Source organism: Antechinus flavipes, chromosome 4 (assembly GCF_016432865.1).
Source record: "Antechinus flavipes isolate AdamAnt ecotype Samford, QLD, Australia chromosome 4, AdamAnt_v2, whole genome shotgun sequence".
Classification (NCBI taxonomy): domain Eukaryota; kingdom Metazoa; phylum Chordata; class Mammalia; order Dasyuromorphia; family Dasyuridae; genus Antechinus; species Antechinus flavipes.
In genome coordinates, this window is record NC_067401.1 from 210729860 (window position 1) to 210743036 (window position 13177).

General features: G+C 34.5%; 1 protein-coding gene across 2 annotated transcripts in view; it reads right to left on the minus strand.

Annotated features, from left to right (window-relative positions):
- Positions 1-246: 246 nt before the first annotated feature.
- Positions 247-13177, minus strand: part of PLA2G7 (phospholipase A2 group VII) — a 73928-nt gene continuing 60997 nt past the window's right edge. For both annotated transcript variants that reach the window (XM_051997096.1, XM_051997097.1), the window contains 7 exons: positions 13023-13091; positions 11171-11297; positions 10325-10438; positions 7301-7392; positions 4411-4581; positions 912-1060; positions 247-381 (listed from right to left, as the gene is read on the minus strand). In XM_051997096.1, coding sequence (XP_051853056.1) covers positions 269-381; positions 912-1060; positions 4411-4581; positions 7301-7392; positions 10325-10438; positions 11171-11297; positions 13023-13091 — 835 coding nt within the window. In that variant the 3' untranslated portion in view covers positions 247-268. The remainder of the gene's footprint in view (positions 382-911; positions 1061-4410; positions 4582-7300; positions 7393-10324; positions 10439-11170; positions 11298-13022; positions 13092-13177) is intronic.

Consider the following 13177-nt stretch of genomic DNA (forward strand, 5'->3'; position numbering starts at 1 on the left):
AGAAATGAATGATAATGTTTTAAATCAACACTGCAAAAGATGAGAGTAACAAAACTACAGGCTGCTATGAATTTTGTACACTGAACTCCTTTGAATTTAAGCATAATAAACTTAAACCACTTTAATCAAGATGAATCTTAATGATCATAGCATAGTCTATATATATATTTTTTAAAAGCATGTGGATAATAGTTAAAAAAGAAACTATGGTCTCGGTGAAACAATTTAGTTTTTTTAAAAAATAGGTTGGTCAACACTGCACATTTCTTTATTCCAGGTACTCAGAAAGATACGTAACTGAGCCAGCATTGCTATCTCGCATGAGATTTACATCTTCACCTTCAATTAAAGGGTCCCATTGATCAAAGTTTCTCTGAAGACCTGGAAAAAAAAATACAAATGTACACAAATTCTTTGATTACCGAACTGAAGGCATTAATTAATGCCTAACAATTTTAAGTAGAAATACTCTTAAAAATTTAAAAACGATTTCAAAAAGCTTCATTGAAGGAAGTAATGTTAGGAAATTATATCAACTGCTTTGTTGCTCTGCAGGCAGATAAAATTTAAGTAACTCAGGTTTCAGTAGATTCAGCATAAAACCAATCCCAATATAAAATTTAGCCTTAGCAGATTAATATATGTTATGAGATATAAAACATATGCTACTAAACTAGTACATTTATCTGTGCTTATCCAAAATCCTGTGATTCCAAATCCTATGATTTTATCTGCATAGGGAACTCTTTGATTTGGATACACACAATAAGGTATTGCATACACTATGCCAATTATATGACATAACAGTTTAATATGCATGTGTGTGCTACAGGCCACTTTACTAAAACTTGAAAATAAGTCACACCAGCTTGGTGTTAATGACTAAGAACGAACCCATAATAGTTTCTTACCTAAATGCTTTTGCATGAAAGCTAATGAAGCTTTGCTTGTTAGACCAATGGCTACATCTGAATCGATATCTCCTTTTAATGAGAATATGTATCCAAGTATTTTACCAGTCACAAAAGTAAAGTCAGGAAAATTCTGATGGACTGAGCCCCTGTGCAAGGAAAAAATGACACAGAAATAATAACTTACTGGTAGACTAAGTGCATGTTAAGGTAATATAAAAGATGTTACCTAAATCATGGGTTAGCATGATTTACTCCATAATTTACAGCATGGTACTAATGAAACTCAAATTATATCTCTGTTCTCTTCAAATGCACTTCATAGCCATAGTTGTCTCATAAATAAATGCCCTTGGTTGGGTGTGTATATGTGTAGTGGTATCTGCCTGAAATCTGCTGAGGGTGGCAGATCTCTTCAGCTTTGAAATCTCTGAGCTCTAAAAGGCTTAACACTTATCAAACATCTGATTTGGAGGCACTCCAAAGAAATGGAGGCAGAAGCAAAGTTCCTATGTCATCCAGTAATGGGTTAATGAGAAGAGACTACACATCTAGCCAAGGCAAGATAAGGAAAATTCAGTCCTGATATAATGGAGGCTGGGGTGGGGGAAAGGAATAAACATTATACCAGACATTGATAAGTGATTTACTTCATATGATTCTCACAAAAACCATGAGAGAGAGGTGCTATTATCATCCCCAATTGAAACTGAGGAAACTGAGGCAGCAGACAGAAGACTTACTCAGGAACACATTGCTAGAAAGTGTCTGAGGCAAAATTTAACATAGGTATTACTGACTGCAGGCCCAGTGCTTTATTCACTGTGCCATCTAACTGCTGATGGGAGACCAGGCAGCCAGAGTGAAGTAGAAATAGATAAATGATAGATTTGATCGGTATGATAGCTATAGAGACACAGATACATACATGCAAACAAAAAAAAATAATGTAGGTAAATAATAGATGCTTTTGATCAAAAGGGATGAGAAAATCAGGGTAGTTGGATGTAAGTCTTATCTCCCCTCTGAGAAAACTCACAATGCCCTGCCCTGAAGATATTTTATGCAGGAAAATGCTGCCCTCTAAAAGAACTGGAATTCAAACTGTACTGTAAATCTATTCAGTGGCATCTTTACAAGCTAAATATAATGATCAAAAAGTGTGGGTAGCAAAGTATTGATAGAGACTGGAATTTGGGAAATATAAGTTCTAGCCTGGATAGTCCTGGAAAGAAGGCAAATAAATTGTTCTTTCCTTTTGATATAAAATTGTATCCCATGAGTCCACATGAGGATTTATGGGGTTTTGAAGAAACTCAAAAGATAACTAGAAAGATACTGAAAAAAGGTAAGTCATTTCTAATGACCTACAATTTGGTCACCTTTTAAGAGGATGTGAAAATAAGTATCTTTTAAGTTTCTCCAAAATTTATTTCAAAGATCACCTTACCATAATAAATTAAGAAAGGAAAACATTTCCTATCTCAAAGCCTCACTTGGACCCATGAAAGACAATGTAATATTCAAAATAAAATATGGATTTACAAAAGGAAATAGGATGTGAACTGTATTTAAATATAGTTTTTAAATATAGAATTGCCTTCATCCTAAATAGCTTTTAAGTTTCTCCAAAATTTATTTCAAAGATTACCTTACCATATAAATTAAGAAGGAAAAAATAATTTCCTGCCTCAGATCCTCATTTGGACCCATGAAAGATAATTTTATACCAAAAGGAAATATGCTAATTAAATTAAAGAACTATATTTAAGCTATAGGATGTGAACTGTATTTAAATATAGGATATCTTCAGCCTCTGGTTGTGTATTTGATATCTCAAAATGTGATGCCTTGGGTCTGATCATTTCATGTATTTTCTCCATGGTTTATATATGCTTTGTTACCATAATGCAGCTTGTATAGTCCCCCCCACCTTGGTCTGCTCAGTTAGGTGTTGGTTTGTCTCCGTTTCCTAGCAACAATGAGCATCCAAGAATCTAAGTTAGAGACCTCTACACTTCATCCCATTCTGGAATAAGAATCTTACTTTGAAAATCGGCTAAGCTGTCACATGGATATTTATACTTTTACCAGTTATTGTGTATTGGCATTTCACCAAGAATCCTAGCCTTGTGTCAACCATTTATTTCTTTGTTGATCTCAACCTTACCTTCTCAGCATGCCATAGAGTCACCAAGAAATAAAGATTAAAGTCAAATTGGCCCTTAAGTGTTACTCAATACTTAGGATCACATCCTGCCATCCTTCCTTTAAATAAACTGTTCAACTTAAAAAGGTCTATATTTCTTTGGATTATAAGACATTTCCTATTACAGGAATCTTTAAAGGGAAATGGTAATACTAGTACACTAGGAGAAATAGAGCTTAGTGAGAGTACACGCCTCTTATACAAAGACAACAATGGATATTCTCTGATATTTCTACTTCTGTCGGGATAGTGTGACACTGTGGGAAAGCAGGAAAGAACTGAATTTGAAATCAGGAGACCTGGTGTCTAGTTCTAATTCTGGCAATAATTACTATGTGATCTTGGACAGATCACATAGATCTATTTTATCTAGAGAGATCAATTAATCTCTCTAGGTTTCAGTTTATCAGCAAAATAGGGATGGTGGGGGAGAGGAGGGAAGAATACTTGATTTCTAAGCACCTTCTTATTTCTGAATTATTTTGTGCATTTTTCCTCCCTTCTTCCCTCTCTCCTTCCCTCCCCCCTCTCTACCATATGACCTTTCATTTTATGATTCTGATGCATTAAATAGGTTTTATTTTTGTGGGCTTATTTAACATTTTAATACACATTTGTAACTATTTCATTGGGGAAAATAGGTTTTTTAAATCCCACATCCATTTTACCTTGAAAATATAAGGTGATAGGGGCAGCTAGGTAGCGCAGTGAATAGAGTACCAGCCCTGAAGTCAGAAGGACCTAAATTCAAATCTGATCTTGGATACTTCCTAGTTGTGTGACCCAGAGCAACTTTTCTGTCACACCTCCTTCCATGTTAGCAGTATTTTGCAAATTAGAAAAAGATTCAGGTCTCAGTCAAAACTAGCAAAATGAAAAAAGCTAGTGTAAAATGAACTAGCAAAGGAAATGGCAAAACAACCCAGTTTCTTTGCCAAGAAAATACCAAATGGGGTTCAAATGGGGTCATGAAGAGTTAGATGTGACTGAAAAATGGCTAAAGGACAATATCTAATTCCCTAATTTGGATATCATATAGAAAAACAGAAATAGCATGTATAATATGCAAAATCTAATTTGCACATATCATATGATTTATATTTACTTCTAAGTCTATCTAGACATTGACTTTTTTTCCAATGTCTTTTCCCATAATCAATAAAAGATGAAGTCTATGGTTACATCACCAATGTATCTCAAAATTTTTGTTGTTTTTTCTTTTTTTTTTTTTTGGTTCTCCCATGCTTAGTTTCTTGTTATAGGATCAAACAGAACTCTAGTTATACTTACTTTATTGTGATCATTTTTGTTTCTTTATCATTTAAGTAGAATTGTCTCATTTTCATGACATTTTCTGCAGTCTGGAATCTTTCAGAGTTGATAAAGAAGATTGGTTGGACAACTTTACTGTATAATTCCTCACTCAAAGGGTTCATCCATGCATCCAGGGCAATAGCACATCTGGGAACATTTCATTGACAATAAAAGATCAACATGTTATCCCTTAATTGACAAGAAAGTCAGCTGAGAATTCCATTATAATCCTAGTATTTGGAGACAAGGTTGATAGTAGTCATTTTAATGAACAACTCTGGTGTTACATTTAGCAAAATACATTATTATTTATTGTGTAAATGTGAGACAGGAGCTTACCTCCCCCCTCAGAATAGTTCAAATCATGCCATAATTTATGTGCTTTATAATGAAGTGTTGCTGGAAGTTACAGAATTATGAATCATTAACATTCAAAGAATTCATAATCATGTATAATTATTTATAATTAACATTCATAGAAGTTGAAGTATTAGAAGGAACCTTAGAAATCTTCTCATCCTCCTTACTTTACAAAGGACACACTGAAGCATATAGAACATTTTAGTGATTTGTCCAAGGATCCAGAGTAGCAGAGCTGGGGGAGCAAAAACCCAAGTATCTTGATTCCTAGTTCACAACCATCTTCAAATGCAATTTAAGAAAAGGCCTTTTCAGTGTAAAATAGGCAATTCATTTCTCAATGGTTTGTCAACCATTATAGAATTGAAAAAATGAAAATTATTAAAGTTATCCAGAATGAGAATTCATGGATGTTGAGATGATATTGAAGGAATGGGAGTATGTTATTCAGGCCACATACACAAAGTGTGCAGTTGACTCTCTGAATAGTATAGCAGAAAAGATCATGAAATTAAAATTGGAGCTATGATCCTAGCTTTGACTGAGACCTGAATATTAGTTTTCTTATTTGCAAAATAATGCTAACATGGAAGGAGATCAGACAGAAAAGCTGTGATGTATTTTTGGGAGAAGAGAGACCAAAGTCATAGCTTCTCTTGGAATTCTACAGTCAAGCCTGTACTGACAACTCTAGAATTTTCTAGACAGCATGACAGTTGCTGGAGAAGAAAGGGGAAGTTGGACTGAAATTAAGATAGTTTTCTTAACTGGCTATTTCTCACTTCCTTCCCTATAAAAGAAATCGAACACTGGGGAGATTTACTTTAGCTAAGGAGTATGATAAAATCTACACTGTGTTTTAGATCACATATTAGATGACAGTTTAACTGAGAAACCCCCAGAGAAAAGTAATAGTTTAAGGTGATGAAACAGGTCTAAAAAGACTTCTGAAGATGAAAAGCTGTTAACAGAAAAATCTATCTAAGAAAAGGTCAAAAAGCAGATTTGAACCTATCCTTTTTGGCACAGTCAGGCTAAATAGAAGAAATTTTCATTATCCAATGACAGAGAAATCTAGTTGAAAAATTTACTGAAGAAAGCTACAGTTATTGAGAATGCTAATTGAGGATAATTGCTGACTTCCCTGCAGGGATGAGGCTTACCAATCACAGCACCTCCAATATACTGAAGGAACTGAATTGAGTTGCAGGTGTCTCAAGTATTTTCGTAGGGACTAGAGGTAAAGCACCAATGAGGCAGAAAAAAAAATCAGAGAAATAGCCTCTCTCATCTGGGGGAGAGGCTTAACAGCCAAAGCACTCCCTGTTCACAAGTGGATGTTGAAGTTTTCTTTAAAAGCTGATAAAAGAGCTGTAACCACAGAACCCCTACATGTGTTGTAGAAGGTTAGGGGACCCCCCAAAAAAGAATTGATGGCCATAGAAGCTGGAAGAAGGCCAGGGAAAGCAACATTTGGAAGAAAAAAGAGAAAAGCAATGCTTCATTAAAAGCAGAGCTCAACACTTGGTGGAAATCAGTGAGTACAGCAATTTCAAGCACATAGAAGTGCCAATAATATCAGTGAAAGATATCCATAGCTTTGCAGTTTTAGAAGTATAAATTGTCCCCTTCAATGCAAGTGCACTAATTATGCATGAATGTCTCATCTATGATGCCTGTAAAGGTACACTATTTACTCAGTGTGTGTACTTGTGGGAGATGGAGTCAAAGTATGCAATGGAAAGAGGGAATGAATTGCTTTATTTGCATTGCTATGTAAATCCCATTATTATGAACTGAGTGTCATTTAGCTGACAGATTTTTTAAAAATCACATTGGGGGGATGAGGGCTCATCAATTATCGTTTAGAAAGAATTTTGACCTGGAACCTGGAGAAAGCTACCTGGATGAAAGAATGAGGGGGCTCCATGGATGCTACAAACAAAAATCCTGTCCACCATCATAAATTATAGAGTTTTGAAGAGGTCCCCCCCTTAGAGGCTAGGCAGTCCAACTCCCTCATTTTATAAATGAGAAAACTCAGGCAGAGGTAGGATAAATTACTTCCCCAGGATTACTTAACTAGGAAGTATCTGAAGCAGGATTGTAACCTAATTCTCAAGTGTTTTATACCTATATCCCCCCCCTTCAACTTTAAAACCTAAAGTGTTATAAATTCAAAGTTTAAATATTTATATTTGTGAAAAAGGTAAATATATTACTATTTCTCACCCATCATAGAAACTTAACTTTGTAGAAGAAATAACATAAGGATGAACTATTTCACGTATTAAACAGCTGAACAAATTAAGAAAGAATCCTGAATAAGTGTTTTTTAGTATGCATAAGAATAGGGTAAATAGGACAGAATGCTTTCCATAGAGCACTCAATAAAGACTGAAGATAAAGTATAAACTTAAGGAAATCCCATGTATTTCATAATTAAACCATTTAAAAAATTCACCATTAAAAAAATTACATTGTCTTCTTGCTTTATTTTCCTTACCGGAATCTGTTGTCATCACTAAGAGACTGAATAGCTGTGGCTCCACCAAAGGAATGTCCCATTATTGCTATTTGATTTTCATCAATAGTATCCTGTGTAGAAAGCATGATAAACTCAGTTTTTATAAGATGTCATTTGAAGTATAGAAAAAAATATGAAGTGGTTTAATTATTCATATTCACGCAGTCATCCATTCAAAAAACATTTAATTAACCTGATTTCTTAGAAAAAAATACATTGAAAATTTGTGAGGATGTCTGATTTGTTACTTGCCTCAATATATTTAGTGATCTCATCAGTTCTCATGAGTTAAATAATCATCTCTAAATGTTTATGTAAATCAGCCTTAATCTCTCTCCTAGGCTCCCATCTTATATCTAGCTTGAAACTCAACATAACTCATTATTACACATTGGTCCTACCTATTCCTCCTCTCCTCAAAAAAAAAAAAAAAACACACACACACAGACACACATATTCTTTTTCCTTTTCACATTTTATTTTTGTTGGTTACCACCATCCATATATCAAGTTGCCCAGAGTTTAGGGCACTAGATGGAAGGTGGTACTCAACAAACATAAAACTTTATTCCCTCATCACCCTATCCAAAGTTTATCGATTCTGTCTCCACATCTCTCACTTCCAACCCTTGTTCTTTACCATATTAATTCAAACTATGTGCTCTGATTTTCTTCTCTCACCAGTTAGTTAAGTAACTCAGGGCTTGCAATACATCACATCTGGTATCAGGAAGACTTGATGAATTGAAATCTGGCCTGTTAAGAGCTATGTGACTCTGGGCAAATTACTTAACCCTACAGAGTTCTATAAAAACATCTAGAAAAGAAAAATCTATAAAAACATCATTTTAGGAAGGAAATGGTGAACCATTCTAATCTCTTTCCAAGAAAGCCCCAAATGGAGTCACAAAGAGTCAGACATGACTGAAAACCATTTGAATTCAAATATATACCTCAGCCTCTTTTCCATGAGTTCAAGTCCAATACCTTCAATTGCTTATTGGCTATTTCCATCAAAGTATTTCATTGATAATGGTGTCTCCAATATTGCCAAAATTATCTGAACTTACTAAAAAATGAATTTGGCAACTTCAAAATTATTTCAATTTTAAAGCTTTATTTAATTGAAGTAATCTGAATTTATTAAAATTGAAGCTATCTGCATTTTGAAAATGAAAATTATCTAACTATAAACTGAAATTATCTTCTACTACCCTAAACTCAAACTTCTTCCTAATTTTCCTATTTTCTGTTAAAGGAGGGGACACTAGAGTTTTGGCCATCACCAAGGTTTGCGACCTTGGAGTCATCCTTGAATTTTTCCTTAAATTTCTCCCTTCTAACCCACCCCCCTTTCCCATTTAATTAGTTGCCAAAACCTTAAATATCTATTAAGATCTATTACATTCTCTCCATTTGTCTATATGCAAAGATTCACATCTGAACCTTGGTTCAGGATGTCATCAATTCTCACTCTGTCTTATTCTTAATCAGCTTCCCAATTTTGAAGTCCCACCACTCTACTCTGTTCCTTCACGCAGTGTTGAAACCCTGTTCCTAAGTCACGAATCTGATCATGTCACTTCAGAAATCTTCATTTATTTACTACTGACTTTAGAAAAGAAAACCTATAAAATCTTCAGCCTGGAATCCATGGCCAATCAGTTACAAGATATCTTCCAACTTTCACATTTATCTCCCCCCCCCAAACAGTTTACAGTACAGCCAAACTGAATTGCAAGCTATTTCCAGAATTCCATTTCCTAACTCTGCATTTTCATAAGCCTTCTTTCTCCATGCCTGTTAGAACACACATTCCTAATTCAATCTAGTTCAACACCTAATGTATAAGCACTATTTAAAATACCCATTATGAAAGGCAATGTGAAGTAGTATATAGAAAGTCTGTCTCAAAAATATTTGTTGTTGCTTTTCAGTCATTTTAATCATCTCTGACTCTTTGTGATCCTTTTTGAAGTTTTCTTAGCAAATATACAGAGTAGTGGTTTGCCATATCCTTCTCAAGCTCATTTTACAGATGAGGAAAATTGAGGTAAATAGCGTTATTAAAGAGATTTGCTAATCTCTTTTTTATTACAATGCTACATATTACAATGCTAATAAGTGTCTGAGACCAGATTTGAACTCAAGAAGATGAGCCTTCCCAACTTTAGCCTTGATATTCTGTCCATTGTGACACTTAGGTGTCCCCTCTCAGAAGCATGAAGAGTCAGATCCAAGTTTAATGCTGAATGGTTGACCCTGATCCTGAGCTGGTCATTTAACTTCTTAGTGCTTGTGGGTAGTTCTCTAAGATTATAAATTGCAAAAAAGTTTACTAAAGTAGGTTAGTAGGAGGAGTTTTGTATGCTGTGAATCTCCTTGAAAACAAAGGGTTATCATTTGTCTTTCTTTGTATCCCCAGTACTTAAGCATAGTACCTGACATACTATAAATGCCTGTAAACTTACTGACTCACTCACTAAACCATTGAAATCACAGGTCCAGTGTATAGTTAATATGATGATAATTCATTTATATGTATGTGATGACAATGGACTCCCCCCCCGAGGTTCCATAAACAAGACATGCACCCCATCTCTTCTCTCTGGGCATTTTCTCTTTCTGTCCCCCATGCATGGAATGTTCTGACTCCCTCACCTCGGCCAAATGACTTTGTTTGCTTCTTTCAAGTCCCAAATAAAACCCCATCCTCTATAGGAAACCTTTCCCAAACCCTCTAAATTATAATACCTTCCCTCTTTTAATTATTTTTTACTTATCCTGTATATAGCTTCTCAGTACATATTTATTTCCCTTTTGGTCTCCCTTATCAGATCGTAGACTTCTTTAGGACAAGACCTCAATAATTCAAAGTCTTTTTGCCTCCTTTTGCTTTTCCAGTGCTTAGTGCAGTGGTTGTTATATAGCAGATACTTAATAAATGTTTAGAGACTGATTGATTTCTTTTTTTTTAAAGGAAAGTTGGCTTTATTGACTCACCTCTAGTTGCTGCAAATTAAAGGAGGAATTCAAAACATTCTCCACTGTTTTCCCCTCATTAATATCAAGGATCAAATTAAGAGCTTTAGAGCATTCTTCTGCTCTTTGAAGTACCTGGGTATGATTATAAGAAGTATAAACAGTACAATTTCACATAAACAGAACAATATAAAAGCTTTAATTCTTTGCTTGAGATGCAGAAAAAAATAATGAAGCCACCAAAATGATCTTTTCTAAACAACATGTTTAGTTTAATGGTACAGAATACATTACTAATGCTTTGTGGAGCCTAGAAAATTATTGTCTAACAATTACACTTCTCAAATTAAGAGTGCCTCATATACAACCTATATAAAATTGCTTATCATCAAATGAGCAGGAAGAGGAAAAAAGAAGGGAGAAAAATTTGGAACTCAAATATAAAAAAATTATAGAATTATTTTCACATGTTAATTAGAAAAATACAATTAAAGTGCCTGATGCAATAAATAAGAGACATCATGGCTTATTAGAGAGACAGTGTGGCCAATGACAAGTCACTTCACTTCTTAGTGTCCCAGGAAACTTTTTTAAAGCTAAGATACAGATTCATTGCTGATCTGTATCAAGGGAGAGAGTTTCCACACATGGATGATGTCACAGGTCTGGACCTCAACCAGAAAACTCCCAACAAGTATGATACCATCTGTCAGAATTTTGGTTATTTTTATTTATATTATTAAGTGGAAATTTATAAGGAACAGTTCTGTGAATTTGGCCATGAAGAACAGAAAATAGGAATGGAGCTTGGATGTGGGCTATTAAATTGCATGCTTTTTTGTATGACTACATTCAGTTTTTTCATACCTGTTGGTGACGTTGGGCATATTCCGTCATCTCTGAACTGAGTTGCTTATAGGGAAGCCAGGTCTTATTATTTCTTTGTAGAGCAAGTTCATCTTCAAAGTAAAAAGTTGCTGATGCTGATTCATCTCTATATGGGGAAATATATCATTACATTTGCTTATTATTCTCTTTCCCTCACGTGAACTTTCCTTACTTCCTTCCCTCCCAACATTCTCTTGCTTTTTTTATTCTAGCCCTTTCATTCTACTCTGTAACACTCTATAAAGAAGACTTAAATTAAACAAAAAAATTCCTTCTAAAAGAACCTACAACACCAATCTGATGACTAGTACTTCTTCTATGCAAATATGTTAGGCAAAACAATGATTGGGGGGGGGGCAGGATTCAATAACAGCATAGTGACCTCATGGCTATGGAAGCACAGATCAGGGAAAGCAAGAGCTACCAATAGTAGTCATAGTACAGAATACACCATATGATTCTATGCTGAACCAAGCTCATCTCACTTGTGTTGTGCCTAACCATGGCATAATAAGGTAGTAATCATGAAGCTGAGGTATGGTTAGTGACATTATTGAGAACATCTTTATGTGTGGCAATATTATGTAGAACATGTACTTCTAAATTAGATAGTGAAAACCTAAGTCCTTTCAGATTTAATAGTTTTAGAGGAAAGTAACAACATTGATTTCTGGGTCATAGTAAATGGGTTCAAATTCTAGCTCTAATCACTCTCTGAGTGACTTTAGGCAGTTTAATCACCTTGTCCTCAGTTTCCTCATTTGTAAAGTGTGGAAGGTTGAATTAGACTACCTCTAAGGTCCCTTTCAAGGCCTAAATGTATTACTTTCTAGTACAATCTGATTATACTTTATATATATCTAATAAGTGTGTGTGTGGGGGGGGGCAACTAGGTGACATAGCGGATGATAAACTGGCCAGGACTGAAGTCAGGAAGACTCAAATCTGGCCTCAGATACTTAACAGCTGTGTGACCCTGGGCAGGTCATTTCACATTGTTTGCCCTAGTTTCCTCATCTGTAAAATAAGCTGAAGGAGGAAATGGCATAGCATTCCAGTATCTTTGCCATGAAAATCCTAAATAGGATCACCATGAGTTAGATACAACTGAAAACAACTGAACAACAATAACAATATAAGCAACATAATTCATATATAATATATCTGGGCATGGTTATATTTGTTTATTTATAATTTATTATTAACATAATATTAATATATTAAACACAATGATTTATTAATTATTTATAAATAAATTTATAATATGATATATTTATAATTATAAACAACATAACAATATAATTTATATAATGCTCCAACACTTGCAAAGCACTTTATAAATATCATTTTCTTCTCTACTCTAAATCAGTGATCTTCAAAGATAACCTAATAAATTATTTTTGTATCTGACTAGTAAAGGTAGTTATGCCACCATTCATTTGATCCTCTGAATAATCCTGAGTGGTACTGCCATGTTGTTATCATTTTACAGAGGAGGAAACTGAGGCAAACAGAGGTTAATGACTTGCCTAGGACCACAAAACTATTAAATATCTAAAGCTGAATTTGAATTCAAGTACTCCTGACTCCAAGGTCTAGCACTCTACATACATCTTAAACCAGAGTTGAAAATTTTTGTCTAAGGTTCATTGAAAGTCAGTGGTATGGTTATAATCACCAAATATGTTGGAGTTTTTTTGCATACTTGTGATTATAAAGTTGTACACACACAAAAATCAATGCAACTAGTGAGAAAAACATACATCAAAAATGCCTTTTTGAGTTGGCTTTAAAAGAAATCCCCTACAACAAATGACATTCACACACATACCTGTGTTCTACAGCAGCAACTATAAACCCATGAGATGCCAGATCAATTCCAAGAGCAGAATAAACTGTCCTTAAAAACAGAAAGTTGACAAAGAAACAATTACACTTGGCATAAGTATAAGAATTACTTGAAAATATCAAGGCACTTAGCCCTGA